The sequence below is a fragment of the Phacochoerus africanus genome, chromosome 15 (genome assembly GCF_016906955.1).
Source record: "Phacochoerus africanus isolate WHEZ1 chromosome 15, ROS_Pafr_v1, whole genome shotgun sequence".
Taxonomy (NCBI): domain Eukaryota; kingdom Metazoa; phylum Chordata; class Mammalia; order Artiodactyla; family Suidae; genus Phacochoerus; species Phacochoerus africanus.
Genome location: NC_062558.1, coordinates 30,013,861 through 30,029,425, shown reverse-complemented (window position 1 = coordinate 30,029,425; position 15,565 = coordinate 30,013,861). Strand labels below are relative to the sequence as shown.

The 15,565-nt window shown below is 49.0% G+C and overlaps 1 protein-coding gene across 1 annotated transcript in view; it reads right to left on the bottom strand.

The window, feature by feature from the left end:
• Positions 1-8,573, bottom strand: part of ABCB9 (ATP binding cassette subfamily B member 9) — a 30,809-nt gene extending 22,236 nt beyond the window's left edge. Inside the window, exons 1-2 of the mRNA XM_047761612.1 lie at positions 8,416-8,573; positions 2,572-3,266 (exon numbers count right to left, since the gene is read on the bottom strand). Coding sequence (XP_047617568.1) covers positions 2,572-3,178 — 607 coding nt within the window. The 5' untranslated portion in view covers positions 3,179-3,266; positions 8,416-8,573. The remainder of the gene's footprint in view (positions 1-2,571; positions 3,267-8,415) is intronic.
• Between the last annotated feature and the right edge of the window lie 6,992 nt (positions 8,574-15,565).

The following is a 15,565-nucleotide window of genomic DNA, read 5'->3' as shown; positions in this document are numbered from 1 at the left end:
TACAGCTACTGGTGGAGTCAGGGGCCTGATCTCAAGTTGAAGCCCTTAAGCCCCAACATCATCCTGCAGGCTGGCATGATCTGCGTGGCTGTGTTTTAGGACATCTGCATTCCCTGAGGGCACACCAGCTGACAACGGCAACCTGGCAGGTGAGGAAGACAAGACTGTGGGGCTGCAACTGCCAACAGGGGCAGGACAGTGGTTCATTCATTCACTCACTCAGTGAGTCTGACTTTGGGCCAGGTATCGGGGCTCCAGATGAGTCAGACCTGGCCCCTGGCCCCGTAGGGCTCGGAGCCGGGTAACGGAGGCAGGAGAATGTACAGGTGATTTTCATGTCACCCACGCTGAAACTAAGGGTCACGGTAGGTAGAATCTGGGTAGGCTTCTCAGGAGGGGACATTTGGGCCTTGAGGCATGAGTAGGAGCAACTATCTGGTTAAATGGAAAGTACTCATCCCAAGACTCACAAGTGCTAACATTTATTAGAGGCTTGCTGTATGCCAGGAGCTGTACTGAGGTATCTTACATGTATTAGCTCACTAAACCTCGCGACCTTGCAACTGTTGTGATGCCCATCTTATAGATGGGGAGACTGAGGCTTAAAGAGGTTAAGAAACTTGGAGTTCCCATTGTGGCTCAGCAGAAACAAATCTGACTAGGATCCATGAGGACACAGGTTCATTCCCTGGCCTCGCTCAATGGGTTGAGGATCTGGGGTTGCTGTGGCTGTGGTGTGGGCCAGCGGCTACTGCTCCCACTTGACCCCTAGCCTGGGAAGCTCCATATGCTTCGGGTGTGGCCCTAAAAAGATGCCCCCCCCCCAAAAAAAAAAAGTTAAGAAACTTGCCTGAAATCAACAGTGCTTAAGGGGCCAGGACTGAGAGGGCGGAGGGCAGACTGTATGAGGAAAGGGGCTCTGGGGTTTGCCTGTGCTCTTTGAGATCACTTTGGCTATGTGGCCAGACTCTGTCCCTGTAAGTGACACATGGAACAACTCAGAGCAGCTAACTCATAGCAGCGTTAGCTACTGTGGTACTATGGTACTCCTGTACTTACCTGTTCTACCAAGCTCTGTACCCCTTTCTTCTCTCTCTTTTTTTTTTCATTTTTAGGGCCACACCTGCAGCCTATGGAAGTTCCCAGATTAGGGGTCAAATTGGAGATGCAGCTGCCAACCTACACCACAGCCACTGCAATGCTAGATCCGAGACACATCTGTGACCTACACTGCAGCTGTAGCAATGCTGGATCTGTAACCCACTGAGGAAAACCAGGGATCAAACCTGCATCCTCATGAATACTAGTTGGGCTCTTAACCTGCTGAGCCACAAAGGGAACTGCTTCTCTCTGAATTTATTCAAGCTTTACAACACCATGAAATAAGGACGCTACCAATTCCCATTTCACAGAAGGAAGTGAGGCTCTGAAAGATTTGATCAATTCCCCCAGGTCACACAGTCAGGCATGGAGCAGGACTAGGATTTGTACCTGGGCCTTGTCACCCCCAGAACCCATGGCATTTCCACCCTGTAATGTCACCTTTGCACTCAAATTGCTGCGGTGGTGCTTTATACTGCTTGGATCAGACCCATGGTAACAGATACAATAACATCACCAACCAGGAAACACACCCAGGCACACACAACTAAAATAAAATTTTCACGAAACAATACTTAGTCTTAGCACAGACTACATACACCAATGGCTCTATCCTATCCTGTTTCATTACAAAAAAAAAAAAAAAAGCTTTGACCCAGAGATGCCACTTCCAGGAATTTCTCCTACAGATATACCCCCATTTATATACAGTGTGTATGAACAAGAGAAAAAGACTCAAAACAACCCAATATCTCAGGAAACCCACTAAATAGTTTATGAGACAGCCAGTAACAGCCAAATAAAAGAATGTGGTACTGATTGGGAAAATTTCAGAATATATTAAGTCAAAAAAAAAAAAAAAGCAAGACACAAGGAGTTCCCATTGTGGCTCAGCAGGGTAAGAACCTGACTAGTATCCGTGAGGATGTGGGTTCAATCCCTGGCCTCACTCAGTGGGTTAAGGATCTGGTGTTGCCGCAAGCCGCCACGCAAGTCACAGATGTGGCTTGGATCCTGCGTTGCTGTGACTGTGGTGTAGGCCAGCAGCCGCAGCTCCAGTTTGACCCCTAGCCTGGGAACTTACATATGCCACAGGTGTGGCCTTTAAAAAAAAAAAAAGAAAGAAAGAAAAAGAAAACACAAGACACAAAATAGAGAATTAAGAGGTAAAGAGAGTGATATATAATTCTTTGCTGCATAAGGAAACACCAGGAACACATATAAGAAATGATAACATCTGCTTCCTGCCACTTGAAGTTTCCAGAGCCTTTTCCTGCAGTCGGCCCTGGCAGGGGGATCAGGTCAGGGGCAGAATTAGGAGGGAGTGTCTCCGTGTTTACCTTTGCATATCAATTTGATGTTTGAACCATGTAAGTATGATGTTCAAACTCTGAGAGGAAGGAAGAGGTGGTTATTTCTTGCTAAACTGGCTTCCTGGGTGCCAGCCAGGCCCCGGGGGTCTGCACTTACCCAGAGCCGCCACGATGAGGAAGAAGGAGGCTGCCACCAGGAAGGCTATGTCGGGCTTGGTGTAGGACAGCAGCTTCTGCAGCGTGGCCCCGGACGCCTGCTCGGCCGGGGGCTGGTCCTCCCTGGGGAAGCCCTCTGCCTCGGGCTCGGTGCCTGCCCCCCGCTCGAGGGCCTTGGCGTTGGGCAGCACAGTGGACAGCAGCCACCAGAGCAGGAAGGAGGCAGCGAGTGAGAGGTAGGTCCACACGAAGAGGGCCCAGAACCACGGGTCCCGGACCGGCTTGCGTACCTCGGAGAAGAGCAGCAGCTTCACCATGGTGTAGATGCCCCCGAAGAGGCACACGAGGGCGATGACCGTCCACGAAGCCCGCAGCCGCCGGGGCCCCAGGGCGCTGTTCTTGGCTACGCCGATGGTGGCCCCCAGCAGCAGGCAGCTGCGGTACAGGCAGGCCGCCCAGAGGTCCAGCACCGAGTCAAAGATGTTGAAGTGGCGGATATCCTCCAGCAGGCTGCGGTCCCGGTGGCTGAGGACGTAGATGGCTGTGGTCAAGCCGACGTCCATGCTCATGAAGGCCAGGGTCACCGCCACTGCCTTCCACAGCTGCATCCTGCTGGCGGGAGGCAGGCAGGCAGGCACCGAGGGGCAGGCTCTAGCTCACGGGGGCAAAGCCATTGTCTGTGGAGTGAGGCCAGATCTGTAGGGGGAACATGGTGAGGGGTTCAGGTGTGCTACATGCTGGCCGTGTGGACTTTAGCAAGTCACTTGACATCGCTGAGCCTCAGATTCCTCATCTGCAAAATGTCAATGATCAGGAATACCCATTGGGAAGGTTCTATTCCTTTGGGGAGTATTTATCAAGCACCCTGTGTGGGCCAGACTCTGTTCTTTGTGCTGGGGAGTTAACAGTGAACAAAAATGACAGAGATCCCTGCCCCTGTGGAGATGACACCCTCATGTCAGAGACAGATAATAAATAAAATAAAAGATACAGTATGTTAAGGGAGTTCCCATTGTGGCTCAGCAGTAACGAACACAACTAGTATCTATGAGGACATGGGTTCCACCCCTAGCCTCTCACTCAGTGGGTTAAGGATCCAGTGTTGCCATGAGCTGAGGTGTAGGTCACCAGCACAGCTCAGATCCTGCATTGCTGTGGCAGTGATGTAGGCTGGCAGCTGAAGCTCCAATCCGACCCTTAGCCTGGGAACTTCCATATGCTGCGGGTGTCGCCCTAAAAAGGGAAAAAAAGAAAGAAAAGGAAAGAAAACAAACACAAAAAAGCAAAGGCCCAAGCCAGAACTCGAGCCAGTGTGTAAAGGGTCCCAGTACCTAACTTGCAATCTGTGTACCACATGCTCGACACACAGCAAGTGCCTAATAACTACAAGCAAACAGTTCCAAAGCACAGCCCTTCCTAGCAGCCTGGCCCTTTCTATGGGCCACATGCTTTATATGTGTCTGCTCATTAACCTCACAACAAGCTTGTGAGATCTGCACTATCATCTTCTCCATTTAGCTGATGGAGAAACTCAGGCCCAGAGAGGTTAATAATTTGCCCCAGATCACAGAGCTGGGATTTGAACCCAGAGTTTTCTGGTTCCAGGAGCTGGGCTCTAAACTGCTAAGCTAAAATGCCTGTCAGTATAATAAGTGCTTATTTACAATAGCCAAGACATGGGAGCAACCTAAATGTCTGACAGATGAACGAACAAAGAAGACATGGTACCTATACACAATGGAATACTACTTAGCCATAAAAAAGAATGAAATAATGCTATTTGCAGCAACATGGATGGACCTAGAGATTCTCACAGTAAGTGAAGTAAGTCAGAAAGAGAAAGACAAATACCATATGATATTACTTATATGTGGAATCTAAAATATGACACAAATGAACTTATCTATGAAACAGGATCAGTCTCATAGACATAGAAAACAAACTTATGGGAGTTCCTGTTGTGACTCGGCAGTTAACAAACCTGACTAGTATCCGTGAGGATGAGCGTTCAATCCCTGGCCTTGCTCAGTGGGTTGAGGATCTGTCATTGCCGTGAGCTATGGTTGTACACGTGGCTCAGATCCCAAGTTGCTGTGGTTGTGGCGTAGGCTGGCAGCTTCAGTTCAACCCCTAGCCTGGGAGTTTCCATATGCCAAAGGTGCAGCATGAAAAGACAAAATACAAAAAAAAAAAAAAAAAAGAAGGAAAACAAACTTATGGTTACTAAAGGGGAAAGACGATAGGGAAGGGATAAATTAGGAGTTTGGGATTAGCAGATACAAACTATTATATATAGAATGGATAAACAACCAGGTCCTTCTGTATAGCACAGGGAGCTATATTCAATATCCTGTAGTCAAACATAATGGAAAAGAATATGAAAAATATGCATATATACGTATAACTGAATCACTCTGCTGTATACCTGAAACTAACACAACATTGTAAATCACCTAGCAAATGCTAATAGAGAGTGTTTATTGAAGAATAGAGTTATAAGAGGGAGCTCAGCCAAGAGGCAGAACTGATGACAACAATAAAAATGACAAGGGAGCAACAAAAGTAACAATAGCTGACACTGATGTTATCATGGGCCTGGCATTGTTCTGAGTTATTTACAAGCATTTATCCTCAGAAGAATCCTATGAGGTATGTTCTATTATTATTATTACTTACTTGTTTATTTTCTTGCCACCCTTGCAGCATGTGGAAGTTCCTAGCCTGGGGACTGAACCCATATTACAGTTGTAACCAGAGCCACAGCAGTGACAATGCTGGATCCTTAACCCACTGAGCCACCAGGGAACTCGAGATAGGTTCTATTATTATCACCAATTTACCATCAAGAAAATCGAGGTGCTTGGAATTTCCCGTTGTACCTCAGCAGTAAAGAGTATCCCTGAGGATGCAGGTTTGATCCCTGTTCTCACTCAGTGAGTCAAGGATCTGGTGTTGCTGTGAGCTATGGTGTAGGTCACAGATGCGGCTCAGATCCTGCCTTGCCATGGCTGTGGTATAGGCCAGCAGCTGTACCTCCCCTATTTGGCCCCTAGCCGGGACCTTTCATATGCTGCAGGTGTGGCCCTTAAAAAAAAAAAAAGGAAATTGAGGCACAGAGGGGTTAAGTAACCTGCCCCAGGTCACACAGCTAGGAAGTGGTAGAGCTGGGATGTGAACCTGGGTCTTCAAGTTCCAAAATCTGTGCTTACAGCAAAAGCTCTCAGGGTATGCAAGACCTGTAATGATGCTCAGGAGGGTCTGAGATGCAGAGGGGACCCAGGGGCATGACAGTCCCCAAGCCTGGGCCCTGCTGTCACCACAGCACTTCCAGGCAAACTCAAGTCTGTCCCAGAGAAGGCAGCTGCCTTGTCAGCAGCTGCCCCTTCAAGGAAAGCCAGAGCTGAATGGGATCAAGGGCAGAGGAGGGAGTGAAGGTGGGGATGAAGGAACAGACACCCCCTGTCCAGGCCCTTATTCCCCGCCAACCCCCAGTTCCACCAGCTGGGCTGCCGGTGCAGGCTCCTGTCTGCTGCAATGCAGAGGCCTCCGGGAGCCAGTGAGTGGGTGAGTGTGAGTCGGAGCCCAGGGAAGGATGCTCTTGGCCTGGTGCCTCACCAGGCCTCCTGGCCAAGCCTCTGCCCACTGCCCAGACCCTGCCAGCTACCTCAGCTGCAGCTTACCTCTTAGTGGGCACAAGGATTGCTCAGCCCCTTGGGAGGAGCTGGAATTCAGAAGTGGGGCAGGAGGCAGATCTGTCAGAGACCAGCCCAGGGGCTCGGCAGCTCTCCCCACCCCCACGCCCAGTGACTGGGCGTGGGGGTGCCTTCCCAACAGCCTCCACTTCAGGTCATGTCAATCCATTTGACAGCCACCCACCTGGGAGCCCCAGCTGCTCATCTTCTTCACCAGAACAAGCAAATTTTCACACTCCAGCATCACGGACTATTTGAACCACATCCCTTACAGATGGGGAAACTAAGGCCCAGAGTGGGAAGGAGGGAGCCTTGTCTAGGGCCACCCAGTGAGCTGGGGACAGAGCAGCAAGAGCACCAGGGTCCCCAGCTCCCAAATGCTGAGTCCTCCTACTCCAGGCTATGATGGAGCAGAATCCAACTCGGGTCAGGTTACAGTCCTCAGTGGGGACAGACTACTCTGTTATTTTTAAAGTTACTGATTAGGAGGGAGAAGGGGACAAGACCACCAGCCAAGACTGGGAGGAGGGCAGGTTGGGGACCAGTGGGCTGCTTGGAGCCATGTCCCTGCTTCCCATCTATCTGACCTGGAGGAAACAGCCGGGCTTGGCCAGGTGGAGCTGGAGGGCAAATCGTGGGCACATGGTGATGTGCGTGCCCCAAGGGACAAGGACAAGGTGGTAGCCAGAGGTCCAAGCACTGCTCGGAGCCCGATGTGCCCAGGAAGACAGGGGCAACTCGCCTTGACCCCAAATGCTAAGGAATGGCACAGGATTAGCAAGTGACCACATCCCCGCTGGGGGTCCTGTCAAAGGCTTTTCTTCCCCGTAGAAGAAATGGTGGTTGGGGCACCTCCAGCTGTCAGCTCTACAAGAGGAAAGTTGGGAAGAGCCAGGAGATGATAAATAGCAATTTTTATTACAACCACAACAGCTCCTGTTTACGAGGTGCTACTAAGTGCTCAACAATGTGCTAAGTGCCTGGCACTTCCCATCCCATTTAATCCTCACCACTACTCTGGGAGGTTCCCACAGTTATCACCCCTATTTCACAGATGGGGAAATGGAGACTTGAGGAAGTCAAACATCCAGCAGAGAATAGATGAAGGCAGGGCTGAAACCCTATATTCATTCTCTGGGCTCAGGCTATTCAGGACTCCTGAGAAAGGGTCCTGAAGAAGCTGGGTGGCCCACATGGCTCGGTTCACCCCCAACTTAGTGAACTTCTCATTCCAAAGAAGTTGTCGCCCAGCTGATGGGGCTGGTTCTGTGGGGCGGTGTCCCTGTGGGGTCTCTGGATGTAGGGTCAGGACTAGGCTGGGTCCGTGTTATTCCATCCTGACTTCCATGCTGGCTGAGCCCCCACATTCCACGCTGGGACTGGCCTTCACGCAGGGACTTGGGGAAGTTGTTTCAGATAGCTCAAGGCTCTAGGTGAGGCCAACTGGGGCGCTACAGTGGCCTTCCTCTTGTTACCTGGCACCTGCCCACCTGAAGCTGGGGGATGGAGGCCAGCCAATCTCGGAGGGGGGGGCAGTGGGCAGAAGGGCATCCTGTCAGACTAGCTAAAGCCATCTTAACTAACATCAGGTCTGGGGAGGGGGCACCCTGTTTTAACAGTCCTACAAATAGGGGAGCCTTGAGAACCCACCAGCCTAACTGCCAGGGTAGATACAGAGGAGGGTCAGCGCGCTGGCTAACTAGGGGGACTGAGGGAAGGGTGTTGTCAAGGTCGGCAGGCCCAGGTTGGCTCCCCAGGCTTCAGCACAGCCAGGCCCTCAGGATCTGTGGGGCAGGGCCCACTGTAGGGTGTGGGGAGAGGACAGTCATTCTGGATCCCCCCAAATGGCACCCCCACCATTTTCCAAGAGGCTGCGGCACCTGAGGGGTTAAATAAAATGCAACATTTGCCCTGCAGCATGGAAAGGATGCTGCAGGGATGGGGGGCTGGGACCTGCTGCTGCAGGCTCTAGGGTACCATGGCGGGGGCCAGGAAGTCTCCCAGGAGGCTCCCATCTTCAGCCAAGATGCCTACTCCACCCCAGGGGCAGGGGATGCCAGATCCGCCCCCAGACTGTGCCGAGACTGGCACCTGGACCTGAGAAGGACCCGGATCGGGGATCCCAGGCACCGCACTCTTACTTGTTACCTTACCTGGCACCAGGTGAGTCGTGGGGAGTGGGCACAGCTGACTAGGGTCCTCAGGAGCGCAGATTCCGTGCGGCTCATTGGAGACTGCGTCCTGACGCTCAGCTGCTCCCGCCGCTCCCTCCTCCCGTCCGCTCCTCCCTGCCTCCAGCCGGGCTGAGCCGCAGCAAGGTCGGAGCGCAGCTGGGCGGGCACCCAGGCCAGCTGACAGGTGGGGCGGGGCCTCCCGGTGGGAGGAGTCTTCGTGGGGCGTGACCCGAGCTAGCCGCCCGCCCACCAGCAATAAGCCCCGCCCCCTTCCGCATGTCCTGGCCCTTGGACTCTAGCTCCTGCCCTGGAGGCCTGGACCCATTCAGAGCAGAAGGAAACGGCCACGCCTGCTCTTTAACCGGCCCTTTCCTCTAGAGCTACAGCCTGCCAGCCCTGGAGGGTGGGGGTTATGATCCTCACTCATTCATTCATTTTTAAAACAATGTTTGTTGAAAAGCACCTATTATGTGCTGTGCATTATTCTAAGCATTTGAAATGCGACAGGGAACAAAAGATCTTTGCCCTTCCGGAGCGGACTCCTAGTGAGGGAGTCAAGCGATGCACAATGAATTAAGCCTAACTATTCATTGTGTATTGGAAGGGAATACTATTGTATTATAACTACTGGACAGGAATACATTTTATGGGAAAGAATAGAGCAGGGTGGTGGGGATTGGGGGGGGGCAGCAATATGGTCTCAGTGATTGCTAGGTGCTAGGGGCTGGGTGCTGGGCGTGAAAAGACAGAAAAGGAGTTCCTGTTCTGGCTCAGTGGGATACCCAACGAGTATCCATGAGGTTGCAGGTTTGACCCCTGGCCTAGCTCAGTGGGTTAAAGATCTAGCATTGCCGCAAACTATGGCGTGAGGTCCCAGGTATGGCTAGGATCTAGCATGCCTGTGGCTGTGGTGTAGACTGTCAGCTGCAGCTCTGACTCCACCGCTAGCCTGGGAACTTCCATATGCCGCAGGTGTGGGCCTAAAAAGATAAAAGGGGGAAAAAAAGACAGAAAACTACCACTCTTCGTGAAGGAGGGGAGACAGGAAATGAAAAATATCTAAGATAATTTCAGGTAGTGATAAGTATTATTTGTTTCCTGTAAAAGAAATAAAACTGGCTGTGGCAATGCAAAGTCATGGGGCTATTTTAACTGGGAAGGACTCCCTGAGAAAGGTGAAAGTGAGGAGCGAGCCATGGCCAGGTCTGGGGGAAGAACAATCTCGGCGAAAGGTTCTGAGGTAGAAACTTACAGGGCACAAAAAGAGATCAGTGCGGCCTGACAAGAGCTGGGGAGAGGAAGTCAAGCCCGGGTGGCAGAGGTGGCAGGTGGGGCAAGATGGGCCCCCATCTCTCTTGCATTCAGTCAGAAGCTAAAAACACTCTCTGAATTTGAAACAGTCTCTGCTACTCACACGGGAAAGCCTCCTCCAAGGGGAATTTGACAAAGCTCAGAATTTACTTTTATTTTTTTCTTTTTATAGCCGTACCTGCAGCATATGGAAATTCCCAGGTTAGGGGTCGAATTGGAGCCACAGCTATGCCTTATCCACCACAACACTGGATCCAAGCTGCATCTGCGAACTACACTGCAGTGTGTGGCAATGCCGGATCCTTAACCCACTGAGTGAAGCCAGGGCGGAACCTGCAATCATCACAGACACTATGCCGAGTTTGTAACCCACTGTGCCACAAAAGGAACTCCTCAAAATTTAAAATGCACTTTTTTTTTTTTGACCCAGTAGGGATTTCTTCTATAGACAGACTAGTGGAGGGAGCAAAGTTACTAGCTGGCAGATAGTTATTGGAGTAGCAAAATTCTGGAAATAACCTAAATACCCTTCCATAGGGAACTGGCCAAATAATTACAGAGCATTGCTCAATAGGATACCCCGTAAGGGACGGGGTCAGGGGGGAGGGGGGGGACTATATATCTATATGCAAAAGTTACATAAAGGTATGAAATGACCTCCTAAATGTTGTGTTCAGTAAAAACGAGAGAATAGAATCAAGTCGAAGTATAATATTGTTTGTGCAAAGACCAAAAGCAAATATGTAATTGTATGAAGCTTTTGGATGGATTATCCAAAAGCTGAAGTGACTTGGAGTGGGGGGCCAATTCCAGGCTCTGTCATTTTTGCTGTGTGAAAACAGCCAGCACACAATATTGAAGGAGTAAAACAAAGTTAGTGTGCTGACACTACCTGACTTCAAGACTTACTGTAAAGCTGCTGTAATCTGGACAGTGTGGTGTTGACAAAAGAACAGACAAATGGATCAATGGGACAGAATAGAGAGCCCAGAAACAGACCCATATAAATAAAGTCAACTGATCTCTGACAAAGGAGCAGAGGCAGTACAATGGTGCAAAGACAGTCCTTTCAACAAATGGTGCTGGAACAACTGGGCATCCATGTGCAAAAAAAAAAAAAAAACTTGACACAAACCTTATACCTTTCACAAAAATTACCTCAAAATGGATCACAAACCTAAACATAAAACACAAAAGTATAAAACTCCTAGAAGAAAACCATGAAGTTGCTGGTTTGATCCCTGGCCTCACTCAGTGGGTTAAGGATCTGTCACTGCTGTGAGCTGTGGTGTAGCTTGCAGACTTGGCTCGGATCTGGCTGTTGCTGTGACTATGGTGTAGGCCAGCAGCTGTAGCTCCAATTTGACCAATAGTCTGGGAACCTCCATATACCGTGGGAGCGGCCCTAGAAATGGTAAAAAGACCAAAAAAAAAAAAAAAATTCAACAGTAAGAAACAAATAACCCAGTTAAAAAAGAGGCAACATACCTGGATACCTCACCAAAGGAAATATACAGATGGCAAGTAAACCTATGAAAAGATGCTCAACATAATTTGTCATTAGAAAATTAAGAATTAAAACAACAATGAGGTACCATTACCTACCTAAAAGAATGGCCAAATCCAAAACACTGACAATATCAAATGCTGACGAAGATGTGGTGTAACAGGAACTCTCACTCATGACTGGTGGGGATGCAAAATGGCACAATTACTTTGGAAGACAGTTTGGTGATTTCTTACCAAACTAAACATATTTTTATCATAATATCCAGCAATTCTGCTCCTTCGTATTTACTGAACATAGTTGAAAACTTGTGTCCACACAAAAACCCACACATAGATGTTGATAGCAGCTTTATTCATGACTTCCAAAACCTGGAAGTAACCAACATGCCCTTCAGTAGGTGAATGGGTAATATGGTACATCCAGACAATGGACTATAACTCCATACTAAATATAAATAAATTATCACCAGGTCACCGGTTAGCTCAGTTGGTTAGAGCATGGTGCTGATAAAAATAAATGAATTATCAAGCCATGAAAAGACATGGGGCAGATATAAATGCATATTACTAAGGGATAAAAGCCAATCTGAAAAGGCTACATACTGTAGGATTCCAACTACATCATATTCTGGAAAAGATAAAACTCTGGCGGCAGTAAAAGGATCAGTGGTTGCCAGGAGTTAAGGGAGGACAGGGGGATGAACAGGCAGAGCACAGAGTATTTTTAGAGCAGTGAAACTATTCTGTATGATACCACAATGGTGCATATATGACTCTGAACATTGTCAAAAACCATAGATTATACAACTCCAAGACTGAGCCCTAATGTAAACTATGCACTTTGGGTGATAATGACATGCCAATGTGACAACTGATTACAACCAATGTACCATCTAGTGTAGGATGTTGATAGCAGGGGAGGCTCTGTGGGGGGAGGGCAGGAAGCATGCGGTAAATCTCTGCATTTTCCACTCAATTTTGCTATGAACCTGAAACTGCTCTAAAAAATAAAATCTAGGAGTTTCTGATGTGGTGCAGTGGTTTATGGATCCGGCATTGTTACAGGTGTGGCTCAGACTCCATCCCTGGCCTGAGAACTTCCATATGCTGTGGGTGTGGCCAAAAAAGAAAAAAATAATAATAAAGTCAAATAAAAATTGTTCAAATGGAGTTCCCATGGTGGCTCAGTGGTTAACGAATCCGATTAGGAACCATGAGGTTGCGGATTCCATCCCTGGCCTTGCTCAGTGGGTTGAGGATCCGGCGTTACCGTGAGCTGTGGTATAGGATGCAGATGCGGCTCAGATCCCACATTGCTGTGGCTCTTGCACAGGCCAGCAGCTACAGCTCTGATTAGACCCCTGACCTGGGAACCTCCATATGCCAAGGGAGCAGCCTCAGAAAAAGGCAAAAAGACAAAAAACAACAACAAAAATGGCTCAAATGGCCAATTTTATGTTATATAGATTTTAACTACAATAAAAATTGTTCATGGCAGCTTCATTCATGATACCCCCAAAGTGGAAACTGTGCAAATATCCATCAATTGTAGAATGGCTCAGTGAATGGTGGACTGGTCCACCTGGTGGAATACTATGCAGCCACAAAAAAGAATGATATGGACAAATCTTAAAACATAATGCTGGGGGCGAGGGAGGGATAAATTAGGAATTTGGGATTAGCATTCAACCTACTATGTATAAAACAGAAAAACAAGTTCTTACTATATAGCACAGGGAACTATATTCAATATACTATAATAACCTATGGAAAAGAATCTGAAAAAGAATATGCATAACTGAATCACTTTGCTGTACGCCAGACTAACACAACATCGTAAATCAACTATACTTCAATTTAAAAAAATAATGCTGAAAGAAGCAGTCTACAAAATCATACATAGTGTATGATTTTATTTATATCAAATTCAAGACAGCCAAGACTGACCTTTGCTCTTAGAAGTCAGAGTAGTGACTACCCTTAGGAGGTGGGTAGTGACCGATGAAGACATGGATTGGGGGGTGTTTCTGTTGGGATGGTATCTTCTGTTTTTGGATCTGTGTGGTTACAAGGGTGTGTCTGGTTTCTGAAAATTCACCAAACTGTTCATTTGTGATTTATGCTGTTTTGTGCATGTGTGCTGTCAAGTCAAAGGAATATATATAGTGACACATACACACACACGTACACAACATATATCCATACACACATACACATCACTCCGGATACAAAGGGTGGGTACTCCTATTCCAGTTCTGCATGCACTAGGTTTATGAGCCTAGATAGGTCCTTGCACTTCACCAAGCCTCAGTTTCCTTGTCTGTAAAATAGGGATAATGATACCTCACAAGGTCGACAAAAAACACATGTCAGTGCTGGCTGTAAGCACACTGATTCAGGGCTTACTATTAATATTCTGCCTGCTGTTCCCTTAGGTGGCTGAGCCCAGGCAAAGAGGGGGGCAGGGACAGGTTTCCAAGGAAGAGGTGGGGCCAATCTATGGGAAGCAGAACATGGTGTAAAAAGAGAACTCTCATCAGGGAGCCAAGAGAGGCTGGATGTGTCAGGCCTGCGTGGTGGCTGCCTGGGGAGCCACCTGCCGTGGCCCTCCGGTGGAAGGCAGGTGGGGGGAATGGACGTGGAGCTGGGGAACTGGACATCTTCCTGGAGAGCAGAGCCCTTCACTATCACGGGGCAATCGAGACGGCTGTAAAATTTTAATCACCTTTTCAGGCTACACAGCTGCGGGCTGGGGAGTGGGGTCTTGGGGGGGAAGGGAAGCATTCTTCTTCCTGGGGAAGCCTGGTAGCACCAGGAAACTGGGCTGGGTCCTAGGATCTCTGTGGCCCAGTGACCTGGATTTCACGCCCCAGAAGGGGAAGGGGCACTGACAGACCTGGCTGCGCCTTTAGGAACAACCCAGCAGAATCAGACTTGGTTCCCTTTCAGACTCCACCACCTATGAGCTGTGTGACCTTCGGTGGGTCATTCAACTTCTCTGAACTTCATTTTCCACTTTTGTAAAATGGGGACAGTTCTTACATCATAGGGTTTGTTGTGAGGACTAAACAGCTTCCCTTTGCACACAGAGTAAAATTCACAATGTTAACTGCACCCAATGATTTGATCCCAATACCATTCTGGCCTCATTCCCTATAACTGGCCCCTCTTGTATACTTTTTGCTGTTCTTCAAGCATGCCAAGCTCATCCCACCACAGGGTCTTTGCGCGTTTAGTGCTGCTGCTGTCCTGCTTTGAAATGTCACTCTTAGGGAGCCCTTCCCTCGCCACCCATCTAAAGTAGCCACTTCTAGGCACTTGCCATTGCATCATCTGAGTGCCTTCCTAGCACTTACTTATTTTCTTCTTTTTTTTTTTAGGGCCACTCCTGCGGCATATGGAAGTTCCCAGGGTCGAATTGGAGCTGCACCTGCCAGCCAGCAGCTGCACCACCGCCACTGCAACGCGGGATCCGATCTGCATCTGTGACCTACACCACAGTTCATGGCAACGCCAGATCCTTAACTCACTGAGGGAGGCCAGGGATTGAACCCGAGTCCTCATGGATACTAGTTGGGTTCTTAACCCACTGAACCACAACGGGAAGTCCCTTACTTATTTTCATTGAATGAAAATAACCTGATCTCATATCTGTTTCCTTGCTTGCTCCCGTCTCCCCCACTTGACTGAGAGCTTCAGAAAGACAGTAATCTTGTGCGTCACTCAAAAACACTACTCACATGCTCACTTGCACACCTCGCACACTCAAAGACGCACTATACACTCAGGAGGGCCCTTTCCCAGGCAGTGTGAAAACCCACCAGGCTGTTGGTGCAGGCTTTGCCAGGGAAAAGGGGCCCTCTCCTGGTCCCCCAAGGTGCTGGGGAGACTTTGCTGGCTAGAGTCTTGGACCCCCAAATGTGCTGATGGAGATGGCTGGGAGGACAGAGGGCCAGGCACCAATCACAGGGTCTCCCATCTCCAGTCTGGGGCCCCACAGCTTCAGAAGCAAGGGGTGGGACATGGAGCCATAGCGAAGAACATGGGCTGTGCTGCCTGTGTCCGTGAGTACAGGTATGAGGATGTGCATGAGTGTGAGATATGGGGTGTGTGAATAAGAGTGTGTGGCTGTTGACTATACGTGGAATGTTGTGTGTATGGGTAAGGGTGAGTGTGTTGATGGTATATGTGGGTTTTTTTTTGTTTTGTTTTTTGTCTTTTTAGGGCTACACCCCCAGCATATGGAGGTTCCCAAGCTAGAGTTTGAATCGGAGCTGTAGCCACTGGCCTATGCTGCAGCCACAGTAAT